This window comes from Pempheris klunzingeri, chromosome 16 (assembly GCF_042242105.1).
Source record: "Pempheris klunzingeri isolate RE-2024b chromosome 16, fPemKlu1.hap1, whole genome shotgun sequence".
In the NCBI taxonomy this organism is placed as follows: Eukaryota; Metazoa; Chordata; class Actinopteri; order Acropomatiformes; family Pempheridae; genus Pempheris; species Pempheris klunzingeri.
The window spans coordinates 4,594,042-4,614,403 of NC_092027.1; the positions used below are offsets into that span (position 1 = coordinate 4,594,042).

At 41.9% G+C, this 20,362-nt stretch overlaps 1 protein-coding gene across 2 annotated transcripts; it reads right to left on the bottom strand.

The window, feature by feature from the left end:
- Positions 1–8,535: 8,535 nt before the first annotated feature.
- On the bottom strand, positions 8,536–19,616 carry ak2 (adenylate kinase 2). Of its 2 annotated transcripts, XM_070846390.1 has the most exons (7): positions 19,442–19,616; positions 17,152–17,277; positions 15,651–15,761; positions 14,689–14,783; positions 13,257–13,329; positions 11,822–12,041; positions 8,536–8,802 (listed from the first exon to the last, which is right to left on the bottom strand). In XM_070846390.1, exons 1-7 carry the CDS (start codon positions 19,538–19,540, stop codon positions 8,795–8,797), a joined length of 732 nt encoding a protein of 243 aa, XP_070702491.1. In that variant the 5' UTR covers positions 19,541–19,616; the 3' UTR covers positions 8,536–8,794. The 2 variants fall into 2 exon arrangements, with proteins under 2 accessions (XP_070702491.1, XP_070702490.1); XM_070846389.1 differs by lacking the exon at positions 8,536–8,802 and having other exon boundaries at positions 11,796–12,041.
- Positions 19,617–20,362: the final 746 nt, after the last annotated feature.

Genomic DNA, 20,362 nt, shown 5'->3' on the forward strand with positions numbered 1-20,362 from the left:
GGTGACAAAGAGACTTACAGTGAGTTTCTTCACAAAGTACTGCAGCTGCCTGTAGGTGGCTTGAACTCAATTCATTGTCAAACAGTTTTCACATTGGAATAAAGAAAGAAACTACTAAAGAAAAAAAATACTCCTGCAGCATAATCCAATTCTCTCTTCGCTGTCACAATGTGTGCTCACTATATTCGTTTTAGAAAATAATCAGAGAAGCTCTGAAGAGGACGCATGACACAGAGGAAGAGCATTTAACTGTGGAAATCATATTTATATTTCTGTAAAAAGTGGAAAATGTTGATGTTCAGAGGCAGTTAAAGTGTAACTAAAGTGGAGCCCACAGTGTCACAGTGAGTGGAGCTAATGAGAGGGAGTGAGCAGAGTTATTATGGGGATGTTGTTGTTTCAGCTGCACTTAGCCAACAGCAGTGAAGTGGCCGTTGTTCAGTTGTTAGGCATTGTCCAGACCTGAGGTAGTTTTTATGGAGCACATACATCACCAGGACAGACCGCACATCCTCATTATTAGTGGCTAAATGTTCCTCTTAAAGAAGCGAGGTCAAGCAAAACGTCTTCACTTTAGAGGATCTCGGTATCTTTGGGAGAACATTTGGTCCCCATAAGAAAACTCACAAGTCAAGGCTACTTCCAGTGAGCAGAAGGAGCGGCTGAGTCACAAAGATGAGACGTGACGGCTGATTAACTGGGTTATAATAACACATTAGAGGAAAAAGTGCCAACCTCATGCTTCAGTGTTGATTCACACTATACTGGGTGACCTCACTGCAGCCTCCTCCCACACAGCTGCTTTCATCACACAACCACGCAAATTAGGAATCTCTTTTTAATTAATTATTCAGAAATGCCATGCCTTCTTTCAGCATCTCACACACACACACACACAGCAGTGTTTGCACTGACATCTGAGATCTGCTCTGATGGAAACTGTTTGAGGTAAAATGTCGAACATCTCTGGGTCACGTCCTCCCTTTTGGCCCTTTTTAGCTGAAAAACTGTCTGATAAAGAGACATGCCAAAGAGCATCTGCAGAAAAGAAACCAAACCAATAAAACATTTGCAAGATAATCTTAAATCACTTGCTGGCTTTTTTTCCAGTCTTTCTCCTTAATCAATCCAACCAAGTGGCTGATGAGGACTGTGAGATGCAACTGAAAGCTCCAGAAAAAGGTAGTACAGTGGGATATGACACAACATTTTGATTATTCCCAAATTCAAGTATTGGCTTTCAGTTAGCTGTAGTTAGCTTAATGCTAATGCTAGCATGCTACTATGCTCACAGTGACAATGTTAAAATGTCCAGTCGATAATGTTTCATTATCTGTTTATCTGCTTGTCAACACACTGACATAAAATAACCAGCAGTGAACATAACGTACAGCTGAGGATGATGGGAATGTCATGAGTGTTATCACAATTCATCCTGAGGACGTTAAAGTGCGAAGCACATTTCATGGAAATCTATGGAATAGTTGTATAATAGCATCATTTATCACTCTCAACTAACAGCAGTTTTCTCTGAAACTAGTGTGGTAAACAACACAAAATAACCTAGAATATTTGGTAATTTTGTGTTATTGGCTGAACAGCAATTCAATATTTTGTTCATTGGCACCTAAACAGCTTGTTGTCAAGAGTTAGAGGAGAAGATTGATACGACTCTCATATCTGTACGCTAATCATGAAGCTAGAGCCAGTTTGTGGTTAGCTTAGCTTAGCTTAGCTTAGCTTAGCACGCAGACTATAAATAGAGGGAAATAGCTTACCTGGCTCTATTAAAATAAATGATAAACTAATAAAAATCCAGTTGCGAGTGCTTCTTAAGCTCATTAAATACTGTAACACTTTATATAGACTTTCTATAATCCATATAAAGAGACAAAAAATGGTGCGGTCTTCATGCTAAGCTAAGCTAACAACTACTAGCTGGACCATCATATCTGAAAATTGTATTTATGTTCTCATCTGACTTTTTAGCAAGATACCAATATGTTCCAAAATGTCCTTAAAACCAGAAGCTTTGTGAACACTTTGGTAATGAGGTGTAAACAAATCCTCTATTTCTTTCATTAAATTTGGCCAAAATGCTAAAAGTCTATAGGATCAAATCACAGTTTTAACTTGCTATAAAGATAGGAATATAGTAATAGTAAGATTTTTACTGAACACACCCACAATAAAACATGTTCAGCTGTTTCACTTTCACTATTGGTTTTTGTTCATGAGAAAATCAACACTTTCAGTAAACGTCTTGAATGAAACTGACATAAAACACAGCTTGAAGAGAGCTGAAGTTACTGTAACACAGAACAGAAAGTACTTATTGTTTACTGTCAGTGTTTCACACATCTACAAAACAACACTTTCCGAACAGCAGGGCCGCCCACGCAAAACGCTGTAGTTACAGTGTTATTTTGTAAGCAAAGTAAGTGGTTTTTTGGCGTGTTCATGTGGGAGCGAGTTGAGTGATATCATGGAGGCACTTCTCATTCTGTGGAAAAAGCCCTCTGACAGCCTCTACCCGGGAAATCAGCTCACACACAAGGCATGAGCACTGTGCCAGTGAAAAAGGGAAGGGAGGGGGTTTGCTATTTTCTGAAATGACCCTTTTCAGTGGAAGCTGATAACACAGTCGGTCAGCTTCCATGTAGATTAACCACCTGCATCGGGAAGCTGTGGTGTTTCAAAACACTCTGTCTGTCTGTCTGTCTGTCTATTAGGACCGTTACTAACTGATTTTCTTATTCAAGTCAAAGTCATATGTTGTTTTTGAGTAACTGGTTAGTTGATTAACAGTAATTTTAGAAAATCGTCTGATTTGCAAAGAACAAAAGCATATTTGTAAAAATATCACTATGATATAGGCAAGTGAAAAGTGGGATTGGTACAGAGGATTTATTCCTTTTAACAATTAACTTATTATTCGTCATTCAATAATCAAAGAATTGTGCAGATTTAAAGCCGCTTTAACAATTTTATATATATGATTAATTCATGGTGTGGACACAGACGATCGTCACCCTCTGCACACTCTGCACACTATTTAGCATCTTTAGGTTCATTGTTTTGGTTTAGGGGTTCTGCCTAATACACAACATTAGTGACCAGCATACTGTAGCATTTAGCAGGACTTACATTCATCATGGGGACGGAGAAATGACTCCAAATGAATCGTAACGTTGCTCCATTTGTGCTCCATAGTGATGCCAATAAGCACAATAACAACAAGCCGACTGTTTGCCGACACATTAACAACTATTAATAATATGATGGATGTCTACAGCTTGTTGCGCTGCCCCCAAATAGCCCATAAAGCTGTGTTCATCTCATGGAAGTTTTTCTATTGTTAGTTTTCAGGCTCTGGCACGGAAAGACGACACCCTCATTCTTTACGTGTGTTCACACCAAAAGCACAGAGGCACAGCTCCGCGTCTACTGGCGTCTTTGCTTTGGTTTTGAATGTAATCACAAAGCTTGGTGTGAAAAAAAAAAAAAGTTAAAGATGCTGATGTTAAAGAAGCTGTAAGTGACCTGTTTAAATCAATCAGGATCTTGAACCAGACAAGTGCCAATGCTAAAACATGCTTTTTTCTTAAAAACTTGAGGAACATTTTTGTTCATTTAACAAAAGAAGCCAAAGATCCCAAACAGTGGCTGCAACTAACTACTGCATTTTACCTGATTAACAAATTAATTGTAACTGAATCTATCTGTCTGCCCGTCTAGAAATCGTGAATACATGTAGTGGGAGGACTCTCATCAACAGATCTCTCTCTCCTTCACACACACACACTCACGTAAATATGGTGCCTTCAGGGTCCAGAGTAACAAACTGGATGGTGGCAGCAGAGAGAATCAGGCTGGGAGCTTCTATAATTAGAGGAGCATTCAGGAGCATACTGCTGAGTTGTTGAATGTTTAATGTCAGGCTTGCAGGCGTTACAGTCTCAAAGAGCAAACCTCTGGGCCCCTTCACACCACCTCTGAACACACACACACACACACACACACTTATAACACGCCCTCACTCACACTCACTCACACACACACACACACACACACACACACTGAGGCCTGCACAAAGACACAGATGAGGTGAGCAGCAGTAACAGTAGTAAACTGGAAGGTTGGAGTCAGGTTTCAAAGAGGAAACAGCAGCACAATGAACGGACACTGACACAGTACATCTGACAACTGAGCGTGTAATTCCCAGCTATTGTCTGTAACCTGAACCAAGCGATGACACGGGAACCCAAACCTCCTCTGGATGAGGTAATGGTCAATCACATGTGAGGAGCAGGAGGAACTGCTCCCGACATGGACTGAGATCACAAAACACAAAAGTGTTTGACCTCACATCCGTCATAAGATCTGCTGTTTTTTGAATGGGATCTGGTTGGGTCTCACTTTCCAGCAAAATTACATATAGTGCACATTTTAGGATAATCAAATTAGGAATTTTAGCTCCAGAGAACACATAGAGTTAAGTGGATGAAGTCTATCAATCAATAACGTCTATATAGTTTGTGCTAACAGATTTCAAATGTTATGCAACACATTTAAACTGCACAGCTGTACCTCTTCATCAACATTTAACGGTTTCCTTTTGTCAATTCTGTCCACAGTTTTGGGCAAAATTTGGCCAATAAACAAAAATGTGAAAGAAGAAAAGGTGTCAAAGATATTCAGGATTCAAGGTTAGTTTAGAGTGTTGCTCTCAAACTAGTCTGGGTCGTATCGCAGCAATACTGACCTTATTCAACAGATGTGGTAATTGCCAGATATGACTAATCCATCTCAGTCACATTCATTAGAAAACTGGAACAACACACTTCTTTTCTGTAGTGAACTTCTGTATCAATCGGCCGACTTGTACTGCATGATGTATCCTGTGATTAAGGCATTAGAAAAAGTAGCTTCTGTGCCTCTCTGTTTATTCTAACTCAAACAGAGCACCGGCTGGGTGGATGTTACTACGTCAGGACACTTCAGACTCTGTAGGTTCACATGTTAGTCACTGACAGAACATGTTCTGTTTCACTTTGAATGATCAAAACTTTCTGGCTCCGCCTGTGCAGCTCACATCCACCAAAAAATACAGATAATGATCATTTTGTTGCCGCTGCTGCTGGAAAATGACCCAACTGTCGCCTGTTAAATCTGAACAAATGCACCACTTCAGATTTGCTTCTAAAACATCCAAACAACAATCTGAAAGTGAAAATGTTGTCACACAGAACAGCTCATTAAACTCATGTCACCTATCTAAAAAAATCACAATGGAGCTGAATTTTTTTTCTTACACAAAAACATTCTGATTCTGGAAAGTTTCCCCACACTGAGTGAGTATGATGATACATTTTGGCCTCAAACACAAATAAATATTCTCATAAAACTGATGTGGGAAGTCTTTAGTGGGATTTCTTTAGAACACTTTATCATAATATCTGTTCTCTTCTGAGATCTACTGCCTCATTCGTCCAGCTTTTTTTCCCCAGAACATTTCGTATAGTGTATTTTAATTTTTTTCCTCCACAGGAAGAAAGGCTACACCACGTCCTCAGCCCAAACAGTGACCAGGGAGTGGCAGAGCAGAGAGGAATGTTTTAAAGGGAAGGCCGGGGAAGGATTTTAATTCTCAGGCATCCTGGATGACTTGGACAATTGAAGCTGAAGACATTTTGTTTCTACAGTTTATCATTATTTCCACATCAGCAGCAGCACTGACACTCAACACTGACATGCATCCTCCCTTCATGTCACAGATCTTATGTTTTATGAGATCTTTTGGAAGGTGTTTTGGTCTGAATTGACCCTCCTGACTTGGATATAATGTGACTGTCGTGCTTGTGAATAATCCCAGAAAAGAACAGTAAGACTGTCACACTCCCTTTAAGTGGCCCAGTCCACATAATCTACCCGAGCAGCAGAGCCTTTTAAATCCCTGACATGTCAGACAAGCAGCTCCTACAGCAGACAGGGTGCACTTACCCTGCTCAGGAGCGGATTTCTTCGACAGGAGAAGCTGAGGGAGCGATGCGACGGCTCCTCTCCCGGATCTCCCTCTTCCTTGTGTCGCCTTCTCTGTGTTCAACGACGGGCTGTGGGTGGAGGAAGCAGTCCGGCACCGTGCCCGCCTCTCTGCTCTCGGGTTTCGGGGGCTCCTCGGCAGGTGAGGGCGGCCTCTAGTCTTCCTGCGCCCCGGGAGCGCAGCGCTGAAAGTCGGTGTAATCTCCGCAGCTCTCTCTCTCTCTCTCTCTCTCTTTCTCTCTCTACCCTCTGACGTCATCCAGGAAAGCCCCGGTCGCTGACGTCACGCCGTCGCCCCGGCCGGAACCCCACCCCGTGACGTCACATCCCCCTCAGGAGCCCTTTACCGTAAAGCCACACGTGAAAAAGAAACTAACCGCGAAGTGTTTCGTTTCTGACGGTAAAATGAAACAAACCGGGAGCTTCCTGTTGACTCCCAGGGAACCTTTCAGTCCAGGTAAAATGGCTTCAGTGGCATTAAAAGTTTCACTGGAATAAAAGTTGTCCCAATATTTAACATACATTCACTCAACAATAAGATTTGTATGTGTGTTTGTTCCATGGATGTAGAAAGAGGACTGGATTCAGTTTTACAGGCAGGGCCACGGTCTTTCCTGCGACATTTGCTCAGTGGAGCATGAAGCCAAAAAACTAAAATCTTCTCAGGTTTAAAAGTCCCCTGGTCTTCTGCTTTATGGGACACAGACACACAGAACATTGTTGTAATTACACAGTTTGGCCACAATGTAAAATTCAGAAGCCTGGTGTGTTCTTGGACTTACTACATAATGAGGACTGGAACAAGTCTGTAACCAACAGACTGAGGATATGTTTGGAAAGTGAGGAGCGTTTGAAGGTTTGACATTTGTTAGTTAACCAGCACGAATCAAACGCCCACTGAAGCGAAGAATGAGAGGCCTGCAGCTCTAAATGTAGTGCACCACTACAGACGGTCCATGGGGAGGCTTCACACACGGACTGTGTGAGATAGACAGACGTAGCTTCAGGGTCTGAGAGGTGAAGCCAATGCCGACCTGCATTCTCCCCAATGGCCAGTGGGGCGACTCCACTAGTTGCAAAAGAAGCCTATAAGAATCTGAGCCTGCCTTCCTCTAGATTTATTACCGCAATAAACACGTTCCTAATGAGTTTACAGTCTCAGTCACTAGTTTTAAGTCTTCTGAAAAACAGCGTGATGTTTGTTTAGTAAATTGTGGTCGTATTTTGGGTGAAACAGGCGATAAAGCAGGGTGTGCTTTAGGACGGGACTACGTTGTCACTAACCAATCAGAGGTGGTCTTTGTAGATCAAATGTCACTACTGGCTCCAAAAAAAAAACAAGATGGCGACTCCTGTAAAGTCAGACTCGAGGCTTCAAACCAGTGGGTGACATCACGGTGGCCATGCCCACTTTTTATAGACAGTCTATGGCGTGGACTCATCCTCCAACAGTAATGTTCACCGGGGGGGGGGGGGGGGGGGGGGTGTTCAAGTGTTTTGGGGAAGTGGCTTTGGATGGAGGCCTGAAGGGAGGGGATGGGATTTTCTTTGGTTACTTTAAAAATCTAGCTACACTTGCTAGCTTGTCAAATATTACAGACCATGCCTTTAATGCTTGGGTAAGAGGTTGGGGAGCACATTAAGTCAGTGTCAAAGAAGTACAAGGATTTATGTGTGTGCATGCAGAGAAGAGGTACAGTTACCACATTGTCCCTAGACAGCAGTCATGTTTCAGATCATGTGTAGCAGTAATTCTCTCAGTAACTCTCTCTCCACATGTAACCAGATCACTGTCCTTTATCACTGCACTCAGCAACAATCTGTTTCTGTGTCGATAACAGACAATAGTATCTGTAGCTGGTGCTTTATGTTAATCTCTTAATCAGCCAATTAGAAGCTGTGTCTGATCTCATCATCCTGACGTCTCCGAGGCCACAACTTGTTCAGAGTTCATGTCTCCAACTACAACAGTAAACGTCTCCTGAGCTGTGATGTAACTAAGTAAATTTACTATAATGCTGTACTTACGCAAAGTACAAGTACCTTAAACCTGTTTGTTCTTTTCTACTCCTCCACATATCAGAGGCAATTATCATACATACTTCACTGCATTCATTTACAAATTTCTTTTTCTTTTTAAGACTTTACATCACATGACCATTTTAGAAAATCCATTAAAGATTATACCAGTGGTGGCCAACTGGAAACTAATAAATAGTTGCATTTTAATTTTCTTTCAATGGAATAATCAAATAATTGACTTATCGTTGCAGCTCTAGTAAACGTCTCTCACATGGTTTCATCTAAAAAAAAATCAGAGCTGAAAGAGATAAAAAGTCAAAAATAAACATTGATTTGTGCATCATAACTTTCTTGTTTCTGCTCAATTTAAATCACCTTTTTAATTCCTTTAACATCTGTTGTTGATCTTTTTCATGTAACTTGCAACATTTTCACTCAGAATATTTATGTGCCAAACACAATGTGCACAAAACGTGACGATTGTAGGAAAGCATGAGATTTATTATAGGGAGAAACATGAGGAATGTGACAAAACCATGATTTTTGTCATTCTGGTCAGAATCTACAGGAAACAGAAATGTGCTAAGAACCCCACAGTACCACAAAGTTAGCCTTAAATTATGAATCCCCCATTTTCTCATCCCCCGCCTCCCCCTCCGTCTGTCCACCCACCCGAGATCTTTTGCCGACACCAATCCTTCGCCTCGGTGGAAATGGAGCTGCTCAGGATTCAACCAGCTGGAAGACAAGGGAGGGAGAGAGAGAGAGAGAGAGAGAGAGAGAGGGGAAGAATAATTTCGGGTGAATTACAGAAAAAATTTAACAAGCCATGACTAAAAATACTTTTTTGGGTCATTTAAATGCTGCAGCTGACGAGAGCAACGGACCAAAAAATGAGTCCTGTCCATCTCTGAGAGCAATCAGGGTGCCAGCGTTCTCTTTAAAGTGCACATTCAAGAGTCACATTCGTTTAGGGGTAAACAAAACAAGCCCCAAGGTTTTCAGTCAGGTTTCAGGTCTAAATCTATACATTCACAGCTTTCAAAATGTGAGAAATAAAAAGGAACAAAGGCATCAGTGAGCACAGGAAAGAACAGAAAAGGAAATATAGCAGGAAATTGTGATGCTGAGCTGAATAAAAGACTGAAATCTGCCTACTAGGACTGCTGAACATCTGCTATTGTTTTTCCATCACAACAACCCCGAGAGAATAGAAACGCATCAGTATTCAAGGGAAAGTGTTGGTGACACAGTCTGCATGCAAGATGTTTCCACTGAACACAAACACCAGGTGAATACAGAGCTGGGAGGAAACCAATAGGTCAAGGAGGAGCAGAGGATTCAAGGACAAATTCGTCAAAAGTTGATGTCACAGGAGCGTTCAGAGGCCCACTTGGTCATTTCCAATATGTCAGTTATTACAGGGGCAAACAATCGTTACATCTGTTGATAATTCGGTAGAATGTCATTTTCCACAACTCCCATTGTGCCAATAATTACCGTTCCAGAATATTTAAAAGGTCGTAAGGAGGACGCCTTTGGGAGCAGCAGACACAAAGGCCTGAATTCAAAACATTACAGAGGGGATTTTTGTGACGGTTTGAGTGGCCAACAGCCTTCAGCTGGTCTCTTTGATCCAGTTCACTTCACACTGCTCCTGCTGAGAGACCCAGCAAGTCAGCACACAGACTCCAACCTTAACATTTAATGTCCCTGATGAAAGATTTACATCAGCCTGAAAGTGCATTTCTCCAACTGGCCTCTGAACTTTGGATGCTGGTGTGAAATTTTAAAACAAACAAACTTCAACAAGTGCTATGAGACCTGTGAGAGTGAACCAAAGTAATAAAAATGCAGTCAGACAGCTAAAAAAATGAGCCGACACTCACTAAAAAGAAAAGCTGCAACAGTCATTGTCATTTGATACTCATCGATTAAAGCTACTTTCAAATGTTGATTTCATATTTCTATTACTTTTACAGTTTGGGCTCACTCAGTCACACTAACAAACCAATGGGTCACATTATAGCATAAACTAGGGAATGATGTATCAATGTCTCTTTAAATATTCATTAAAATGAACAGATTAAAAAAAACAATCAGCACTCCGATTGATTGTTTCTCAGATAAGCTGACAGGTCAGAATCTGTTTCTCAGAAATAGTTTCGCTAATAAAAATTCCAAAGAAAGACGGGCAGGAAATCACATGCGTCAACAGGAAGAAAATAAGAACCACATGTTGCAACCAAAACTCTGTAAACCTTGCAAAACCAGCCATGAGTGGATATATGCAGCATTTAGGTCTACAGGAGGGACTCTGCTACGTCAGTGAAAGCAGTCTACAGTCCATTTTCACAGTAAAGTGCATATTGATTTAGCAATTAGCCATATCAATCAAATACAGAGTTAGTTTTCAACCAGTAGAGTCTCTCAAAAGATCCAAAAGGTCTTTTATGGAGTCCGAGAGAGGGAGAGCAGTACTTGAACCAAGGAGGAGCAGTATGAAGAAGAGGAGGAGGAGGAGAAGACAGCAGGTTATTCTGGTGGAAGAACGAAGAAATGGAGGAAGGTCCTGGGTGAGAGGAAGCGGAAAAGTCTCCACTGGACTCAGTAACATTTGAATCCTCTTTTTTGTGGTGAGCTGGAGACTAAAATCATCAGCAGTGTAGAAACCTGCTGCTGAAACAGATTTACTTATGAATGACACAAAACTGGCCTTGCTTTATATAGACCTGTGGTTTCCAGAGTCTGACCCCCCCCCCCCCCCCCCCCCCCCCCCCCCCCAGACGAAACCGAGCTATGCCACTGAAAAGGAGAGCTATTTTTGTAGCAAGGTGTGACAATCAGGCACTAGGGGTTTTCCAGGAACCTTAATTGCCTCAATGAGCTGAGTGTCACAGCCATGAAGGACACCTACAGCCAACCTACAATAACAAACTTCCTGTTGTTTTTTTTAGGACACCTGCATGCATCTGTCCCTTTTACTTCATGCAGCATCTTTGCCTCATCCTCCCGGACACCCCCATCAATTCTCCCAGCCCCCTGAATAGTATGAAAATATCTGATATACTAGTGTTAAAATGCTCACTGACTCCATATTTTCCAATAAACAATTTACACATTTTTGATGTTGGGGTTTCAATAACTGCCGTGATCTGTCAGTGCTACAAATTAATGAATAATTCAAGTCTGATGCAAAGGAGAAGGAAACACAGCTGACAGGGAACACAGGAGATCTACTGCACGCGCACAAGAATCAGAGGAAGGGAAAAGGGCAAAGTAATCGATTAAACAAGAGCAAACCTGTCCAGCGAGAGGCAAACAATATGCAACACACGTCAATATTTTTCCAAACACCTTCTGGAGAGAGAAACGTGCATCGCATTCTGCTCTGCTAAACGTCATTTCTGTACAGCTGGAAGGCAAAGCAGCAGCATAGTGCTGAGCGCCAGTTTGTTTTGTTGTTATCGATCAGTTCTACATCGCCCTGCTCTCTTCAGGACGTGCTATTGTACCGGAGAGCAACAACTTAAAATCCTCCCCGTTTCTAAAAAAAGGCATCAGACTCTTGAACTGCTGACGCCACAATGAGTCTCCATCTTCCCGGTTTACACCGTGCCAGGTTACATTTTGTTGCCACTGTGACACTTGATCAACTCTTGCATAATCTCCACCTTTGAGGGGGAAAAAAAGCCGCTGAAGGGGAAACAGGAAGGATGAAAAAAGGTTTTTTAAATGAAGAACACTTGGTCTTTACAGGCGGTGGCACGAGCTGGAGCTTCCGTGGCGGCGGAGAAGGCGGCTACGATGGAGGCCAAGACGACGTTTGGGTTCTTGGCGGCGTCGATGGCCGTATGCAGGCCTCTGGTACTGTAGTACTGCACCAGGGGGACGGTCTGCCTGTGGTAGGCCTCCAGACGGGAGTGCAGCGTCGTCTCGTTGTCGTCGCTGCGACGGATGAGCGGCTCGCCTGTCAACTGAGTGCAGAAAAGAGGGGAGAAAAAAAAAAATGAGAAGAGGAACAAAGAGAAAGACGGACAAAAGCAAGACAAGATGGCAAAACCTGGACAACAATGAATTCAGTTCCACCTCGTGTCAATTACGTCTGCGCTCTCAGGTTTCTGTACACTGAGCTCATCTTGGTTTCTTACAGCAACGCAATCAAGTGTCACTGTATCCCGCTCACTTTCCATCTCTCACAATGTTACTCTGCTGAAAAACGTCTTTGTTAGTCAACAAAACAGGAGCTCCTGGAAGTCACAGCCTTCTGTCTAAACCAGAGGATTGTGTGTCGCTGCAGATGGTTTCACATGTATAGAGTCAGAGTTAAGAGTAAAAAGGACCTTAAGTAGGGATGGACTGATCCAACCTGTCGGATCGGTATCAGCACCGAAACTGGTTTTATAAATCAGGTATCAGCCAGACGTGACTGATCCACATTAAATACAATTTCCTCGTCCATGTCATTATTAAAGTTAACATTTTTGCGATCAGTTACATCCATTCAGTCGCAGAAATTCTGTGCTATTGCTTAGAACAAAAATTAACCGTTTGTCAGATGCCTCAAAGACTAATTACTGTCCCCAAACTATAAGAACTGTAGTTAAAGCAAAAACAGTCTACATTCACTAAACCAATGGGTGACTCTCTCAGTTTGTCCTCCACAGCTGCTTCATACTGTCTGAAACATCGACATGTTGATGTACTGCATCGGAGCGCAACACCATTAACACTGGATGCATTTTGCTGTAGATTCATTTGGTAGATGAACATCTGAACAGTAACCTCGTTTAACGTATGACCTTTGCTGTGTTTTATTTAATAAACATGTAACGATTTCCTCTGGGATTCACGAGGGAAATCTTTAAGACAAGTCACCACCTTGTAAATTAATCAATCAAACAACACTCTCCCACTTCAAGGCCAAACTGTCTCTCTCCACTAAGCACCAAACAGAAACCTTGTCCCAAATATTGACATCTACTCATTTATGACGCATCTCGATTTAATAAGATGAATCAAATGCTTTTAACCAGAAACATCTCTGCATTTAACTTGGAGTAAATGTGCGTCACAGCACTAAAGTCTGAAACTGGCTGATTAGCACAAATTTCCAGCCTGGGAGTGATTTTAGGTAGGTGGCAGCTTAGCCAGAGGTGGTTTCTAAGTGGGTTGATAGTGAAACTACTTACGTCATCCTTCATGGGCTCTTTGGGAGGGTTGAACTCCTCGTGGTAGGAGCGGCCACTTGGCTGATGAATTAGTCTGAGGGAACAGAGGGGACACGGTGAAGAGGACGGGACAAGGACGGAAAAGAAATCAGAGTGAGAGCAGAGGAGGAGGAGGAGGAGGAGGAGGAGGACAGATGAGGGTTAGACAGCCGCGGTGACTCACTAACTACTTAACTGTCCTTTTCACATCCCACACGCCGTCCTTGTCCTACTTGAGTTTGAAAAAGTAGCAGCCGGCCTCCTCCCATCACAAAAAGACCCCCATGGACAGAAAGATGGCCTTTTCAAAATTAAGTGTGTCTTCCATTCAGTGCGTTAAGGCAGAGTGCTTATTGGGAAGAAAGAGGACAAACACTGTGCTGCGATAACAAACGCCAGTAAAAGATTTCACAACACGCTTTTTCTAAAGTGCTGTTCAGATGAAGGTCTGTCTGCTCAATATGTGGCTTCAAATCAGGGCACGGCATGTTGTATTAATCAGTTTCAAAACTCTTATATAAATAACGATTTGTTGCTAAGTGGAGGCAGAAGAACTGGAAACCAACCAAGAATATAACAAGCTCCAGCCAATTAAGTTGTTATAAGGTGTGTGTTACTTTCTTTTCTGTTCTTGTTCCTGCCTCAACCTGTGGAGCTTACATAAACGAGTCACTGCCAGGTCAGACCAGAGAGTGGCACAGGGAAGTCTATTAGAGCGTCGCAGGAAGCTCAGTGATGTGGTCACGACTTGCAGATTTTGCAATGGCTACTGTTGGCTGTGGGCAGGTTGTAGGTGGAAGTAAACGAGACACCGTCACTGAGGTGACAGCTCGTTTGTAAATCTGTGCAATAACACAAGTATGTGTGACTGCTTGTACAGAACATCTTGTAGGACCTGTTTCATAATTATCTCTAATTCAATATAGTACTATAATCAACCATGTATCCAAGCGGCCTGTTCATATCTAATCTGTGGAGGTCAGACCAAAGCAGAACAGCAAAACCATCATCTTTCCTTTGGTTGCTGATTATGTTTGTTATTCTACACGTGTCCATTTTGAGCTTCCTGAAAAGTAGCTTTTCACCACACAGTTTTAAGTACAAGCAGCTCTGAGCAGCTCTGCTATTCAGCACGTCATCAGGGACGGACACAACGATTCTTTAAGGACTCAACCTGCGACCTTCCAGCTACAGGACGCTCTCAAACCCCTTCAGGCCACTTTCACTGTTACTCACATGCGTCCATACTGCTCACATTGATCAATCTACCTGCCCAGGTGGATTTAATACGCAGACAGAATGAGGAGCTCCTCAGTCAAAAGCACCATCCTGGGTATGGTTTCCCTCGGGGACATAAATAAAACAGGTTGAATCCTTTCTCTGGTCTTGAATAATTAATTCTCTCTCACGCTACCTGCCACAGATCCGACGGACCAACAGAGAATCATCGACAGCAAACTCGATCACAGAGTCCAGCTTCTCCTGCCTCTTCTCCAGCAGATCGTCCAGCTGGAAGAGAGACACACAGCCGGAGTCAAACATTAAACATGACTGGTGTCTGCTGATCTACACAAAAACATGTGAAGTTCTTCACTGTGTCTTTTTTACCCACTTTTCTCCAAAATGATGACACAGACAAATAAAATTAACTGGGGGGCTAAAAGGTTTTTTTAATTTGCAGCAAACTATTAGAGACATGCCTTTAATCCTAACCCTGTTTTAACTGATAATATTTGATATTATTTCAGTAGAAAAATCTTCCTGTTCTCTGAACTATTCTCATTTTTCATGTTATTTGCAGAAAATGTCTTCTGCAAAGCCACAGATAAAAACTATATTTTTACATTTTATAATTTCTTATACCAAATAATCTCTCTCTGCCATAATCTGTCCCACAAACAGGAGCATGGCAACATCAGTGTTTTACCTGTAGGCGTCTTATTTGCAACCCGACAATTTTCGATGAGGACATATGCAAAGTGATATGTCAACAGTTTGTCCTGCTGGTATTGAAACTTTTCTTTCTTTTCTTTTTTTAATTGTGCTGTAAATGTAAAGTATTTATTGCACTTGATTTAAATTTAATCCGACACTGACAAACTTAAAGGATTAGTTTGACATGTTGGGTAACAGGGTTATTAACTCTCTAACAGAGGGTTAGATGAGAGGATCGACAGCCCTCTCATGTGGCTTAATTATGGAGCGAGAGTCTGGATTTAGCTTGTTTAGCGTGAACAGCTCTCCTGCCTCTGCCCTACTATTGTTTCTATTGTGACCTACAATTTACTGACTCACTAACGAGCTCTATTTTGATTAATTAATTCCACTGAGTGCAGTTCTGTTTGAAAGCAGCAGCAACATCAAATCAATCCGAACCATCTCTGCTTGTTTGACTGTGCGGGGGAATCCGTCCAACAGGAAGCCGTTCCTGCAGGCCGGCGTGTCCAGGTTCTTCTCTATGAGCTCCACGACCATCTCATCACTGACCTGCGAGGGACAAAACACAACGCTCTCACCCTTCTGTTCACACTGAGATCTGCTACATTCGGCAAAGTCCAGGAGTGTGACAGGAGAGGCTGTGCTGTACATGCAATAGACAAGAAAAGGTTTGTTTTATAGAAGGACAGCAAACAGAAGTGTTAATGCAGTGGCTCTACAGGACATAAAGACAATCAAACACAGAGGAAATCACAATATGAAAAGACCAGAAACAAAGGGTTATGCAACAGCCGCATAAATACACATTACGCACTGTAGGAACACACAATTACAGAACAGCACACACAAAGAAAGACTGGAAATGTGATGAAAAGGTGCAAAAAAGGAGAGATGTTGAATCACATACGTGTACCTTCATTAGTCGGTTAATCACCTTTGTAAATCTAACAGTCTTAAACAGCAGCCCTATAACGAATCCTGCTGTTTCTTCATTAAGGTCATGACGGTCAGTTTTTGTTGAAATGGGTCATCGTAGAACCGCTGCTCTCTTATCTTGCATACATCAGTATGATTACAGTGTGTGTTTAACCTTTACTCATACAGAGCAGGTTGACTGAGAGACAGCCGCTCTTTTAAAGCAACGCCGTGTTAGAACCTGACAGACAGTTCAGATGAAGTGCATCTTTCACGCCAAATTAATTTGAGAGTGAAGGCAAACTAATGGCAGGTTAGAGGGGTTATGACTGATCAGTGGTTGGATTTCTGGCAGGTCAGAAGCTTTGGTCAGTTTTTGGTTGTTTGAGCAGCTCCACAGTCTGATTCCCTTCATGGCTGCTGTCTAATGATCCATTATAAACCACAGTGAGCTTGTTTTAATATTACTGGACTCGTACTTTACATGTTGTGGCTAAAACGGAGACTCCTGTGATATAAAACTGAACTACACTGCAGAACAGACACCATAAAGTCTGTCGTTCGGACATCAGCGGCTCCATATCTGTCTGCCATCACTGGACGAAGCCGACCAACAGCTTTGTGGTTACGCTCAGTGTGATCACCCACATTGTGGCCAGTTAATTAATCTGTGCGAGCATAAATGTTTAACCTTTAACATGTAATTTTGCCTCCATTAGCAGCTACCACTTCATGCAGATATCTTTTCTCCATTTATGGCTGAGCTCAAACTTGAAGGACGGGAAATTCTTTGGGAAAAATCTGTCTTACAGTTGTTGCACAGCAGGCTTGTGTCTTCAGTGTCAGGGGACACCATTGTAGTTGTATTTAAATGTCACTGAAGACAAATAAAACATGAGACACGAAGTCTTGTGGGACTGAACATGAAGGGCTGTAATGTCAACATGAAGCCTCAGAGAAGGCGACGGGTCAGAGAAAGAAAAATACACACAGATCATGAGAAGCAGATGAGCAGACGCGTTACCAGTTTGCCAGCGTCCATGGTCTGCTTGAGCCTCTTGCCGAGCTCTGAGCCCGAGGCCACCATGGCCCTCAGCATGTCTCCGGTGGCCAGGTGGCAAACACAGTACTTCTCTGCTAGCCGCGGGGCCTGCAGGGAGAAGGAGAGATCACACACTTTAATAAATGTGAAGTTTTTTAATTATCACCAACAAGACAATCATGGATTTTGGCTGTGATTTTAACTTTGTTCTTCCCACTCTTCTGTCAGACAGCCAACCACCTGCAGTGTTGGCTGGTTAGAGCAGGACAGTCATGTTCTGGCTGTGAGACCAAAGAGTTTTCAGCAGCACAGATTACCTATTTGGTCGAGGCTATGCACTGAAACTTCACAGTCGTGCAGGCCAAACCAACTGACAATAATATTAGGAACATATCTTTAAATTTGACTAATTTTATCTAAGTTCATTATAGTTAATAGTCCAGTGCCTGTTTGAGACGTGGCCTTCCCAGACGGGACGCTTGTTTGGCCCCTGGATGTGTGGATGTGTGTGCTTGCAGCGTTGTTGACAAACGCTCATGGATGGACTGGATGAACGGTTCTCCAGACATGCACACACACCTGAGGTAGAGCGGCTGCCATATTGGAGATAAGAAGTTTTCTTTTAATGACATCTCTAACATTTTTGACAGCATAGTCATTGTTTTCAGCTCTAAATATAAGAATCCACCCATGAAAACCAAGTGAATCTTCAGAACACTGAATGAGAGGAGGGTGCCACGCAGTGCTCTAGTGCGAACAGAAGACTCAAACCTCATTACATTACAGAAACAGGAGCCTGAACGTCGGAGCCCCTTCCTGTGCACGTCACCATGCACATGTGACTGATCTGAGAGAGCTACACAATGTGGAGACGTCACAAGACAAACTGAAGGAGGCCTTCTTGACATTTCTTAGGTGAAAACACTTCAGCTTCCTGCTTCATATGAAGTTTAAATAAAAATCATTCTGAATTACACAACTGTGACACTGGATTCCTACACACAAAAAGAAGGACTTCTAAAAATGCTCGTCTCTTAACGGTCTTAGGAAGACATTTTGTAGATTTTTGGATAGATCATTAGTTTAACAAAATTAATATTAATAGCATGTCAGTATGTATGGAAAATTACACACCTGAGTTAAAATACATGATGGTACGTCCTCATTTAGTCCATTATTATGATACCAGCTGATCTACCTGCAGCACCAGTTGGACCACAATAGATCCTGACTAACTTCCCCAACAGCTCTCTCTTGTATTTATGCATGTTTTACATTTTCATTTTTGAATGATGTGTGCAGCTAAAATGAATTAAGATAAAACAGGGATGTAAATATAGATCATACCAATTAATCTGTTGATTCCTTTTTAATACATCAATAAATAATTTAGTCCTCCCTCACAATCTACACCGAATCTACAGTGATAGAAAACGAAGAAAACAAGCAAAACTCCACATTTAAGTGTGAACACATAACTGATTGTAGGAACTGTTCTCTACATGCTTCTGCTTGATGAATTAACAAACCAGTGACGTAGATTGTGAAAGTGAAAACCATGTCACACATAAACATAATAAGTCTACAGCAACTATGCTACTGGAAATAAACCACAAATGCTGCAGAAATTAATAGATTGTAGTGTATGCAGATAATTAATCTATACCAATATATATGATAGTCATCTTTATGACAGTGAGGATGTTTTTTTTTAATCACAATAAAAAGAAAATCAGTGAGGTTTATCTGCTTGTTTGTCAAATCCAAAAAGTATTTTTAGTGTTTATTTATCTGTGATGAGCACAGTCAACTTTTTAAAGACTGAATTAATCAGTTCACAAAATTGACAACAAATCATACAGAAAGTAACCTTTATAAGCAGCCAGGCAGAGAACCTCTAAGATGATACTGCATGATGGAGGTGGTGCAGAACAGGAGACTGAGGTTAACTTTCGACAGCAGGGCTTAAACTTCATAATGAAACCAAAGGAAGCAAGCACACATATTTATTAATGTCTCAGAAACCAGTAAGATCGTTATTAGAGTTTTAAATCGGGTTTAAGAGTAAAAAGAACCTTTGCAGCCTGTCCAGCTGTGTTTGTCTGACAGCTGTAGCTACAAACGGAACCAGGTAAGGCAGGTATTAGCATTAGCATTAGCTAGCACTGATACCGACCATGCGCTTAGCTCCATTGGTTTTCCAGGCTAACAGCTAACGGCTAACAGCTAACAGCTAGCTCCGTTAGCTCGCCTGGATGTCTCTCCCCCTCACCTGAGTACCCTTCCCGGCTCCGGGCGGTCCGAGCAGGATGGCGCGGATCCCCTCCTGCACATCGGCTATTGCCTCCTTCAGTTGCGTGGCGGGGGCCATGTCTGGACTGGGAGACACCGGGGCAGAAACTTTAGGACTGACTTTTCTGTGTCGTCCTGGCGACACTTGAGCCAAGTTGGAAAAGGAAGGTTACGCCTCCGCCTCCTCTGCGCTACAGCGTCTAAACCCCGCCCTCCGCAGGAAAAGACTGCGTCTGATTGGCCAACACACTGTTCCGTCAGTAATTCTGTGCGTTGATTGGATAAATATCGTGTGACGTGTTAGTGTAACGTCCAAAAAAGACTTAAGTCCGGAACTTTGAAAATGATCAGAAATGTAAATGTTTTTATCATATGTTAGTGTTTTTATCGCTGATTATACTTTCCCTGAATTTATTTTTGTATTCCATATATGCTGAAATTAATTTTCATTATTAATTTATTTCTATATAATATATTTTTTCTCATGTACTAATTCATTTTACATTTTGCCTTATTTTTAGGGTTCTGTTTATTATCCCCTGGCGTCCTGTGAGACAGAAACATGTAAAGATTTTGAAAAGTTATCATGATTTCAAAGTTTAAAAAAAAATTATATTCATTATCTACATTGATTTATTACAACTTGGCAAACTCCGTCTGCTCATAAAGGAAAAAGTTGCTTTATTTCAGCATGAAAGTTCATTCTTGATCTAAACCTAGTATAGACACGAGACACCCAACCCATTTTAAAAGAATATAAATTATTTGTTTTCACCTTAAGTGAAAGTGTAAACATTGATAGAAGTGCTCTGGTGAATTAAATTTGGGGAACAAGACCATTTGTGTCTTTGTGTCAGACAGGAAGTCATTTCTTTTTCACAGCGTGTTGAGAAATTTAGTT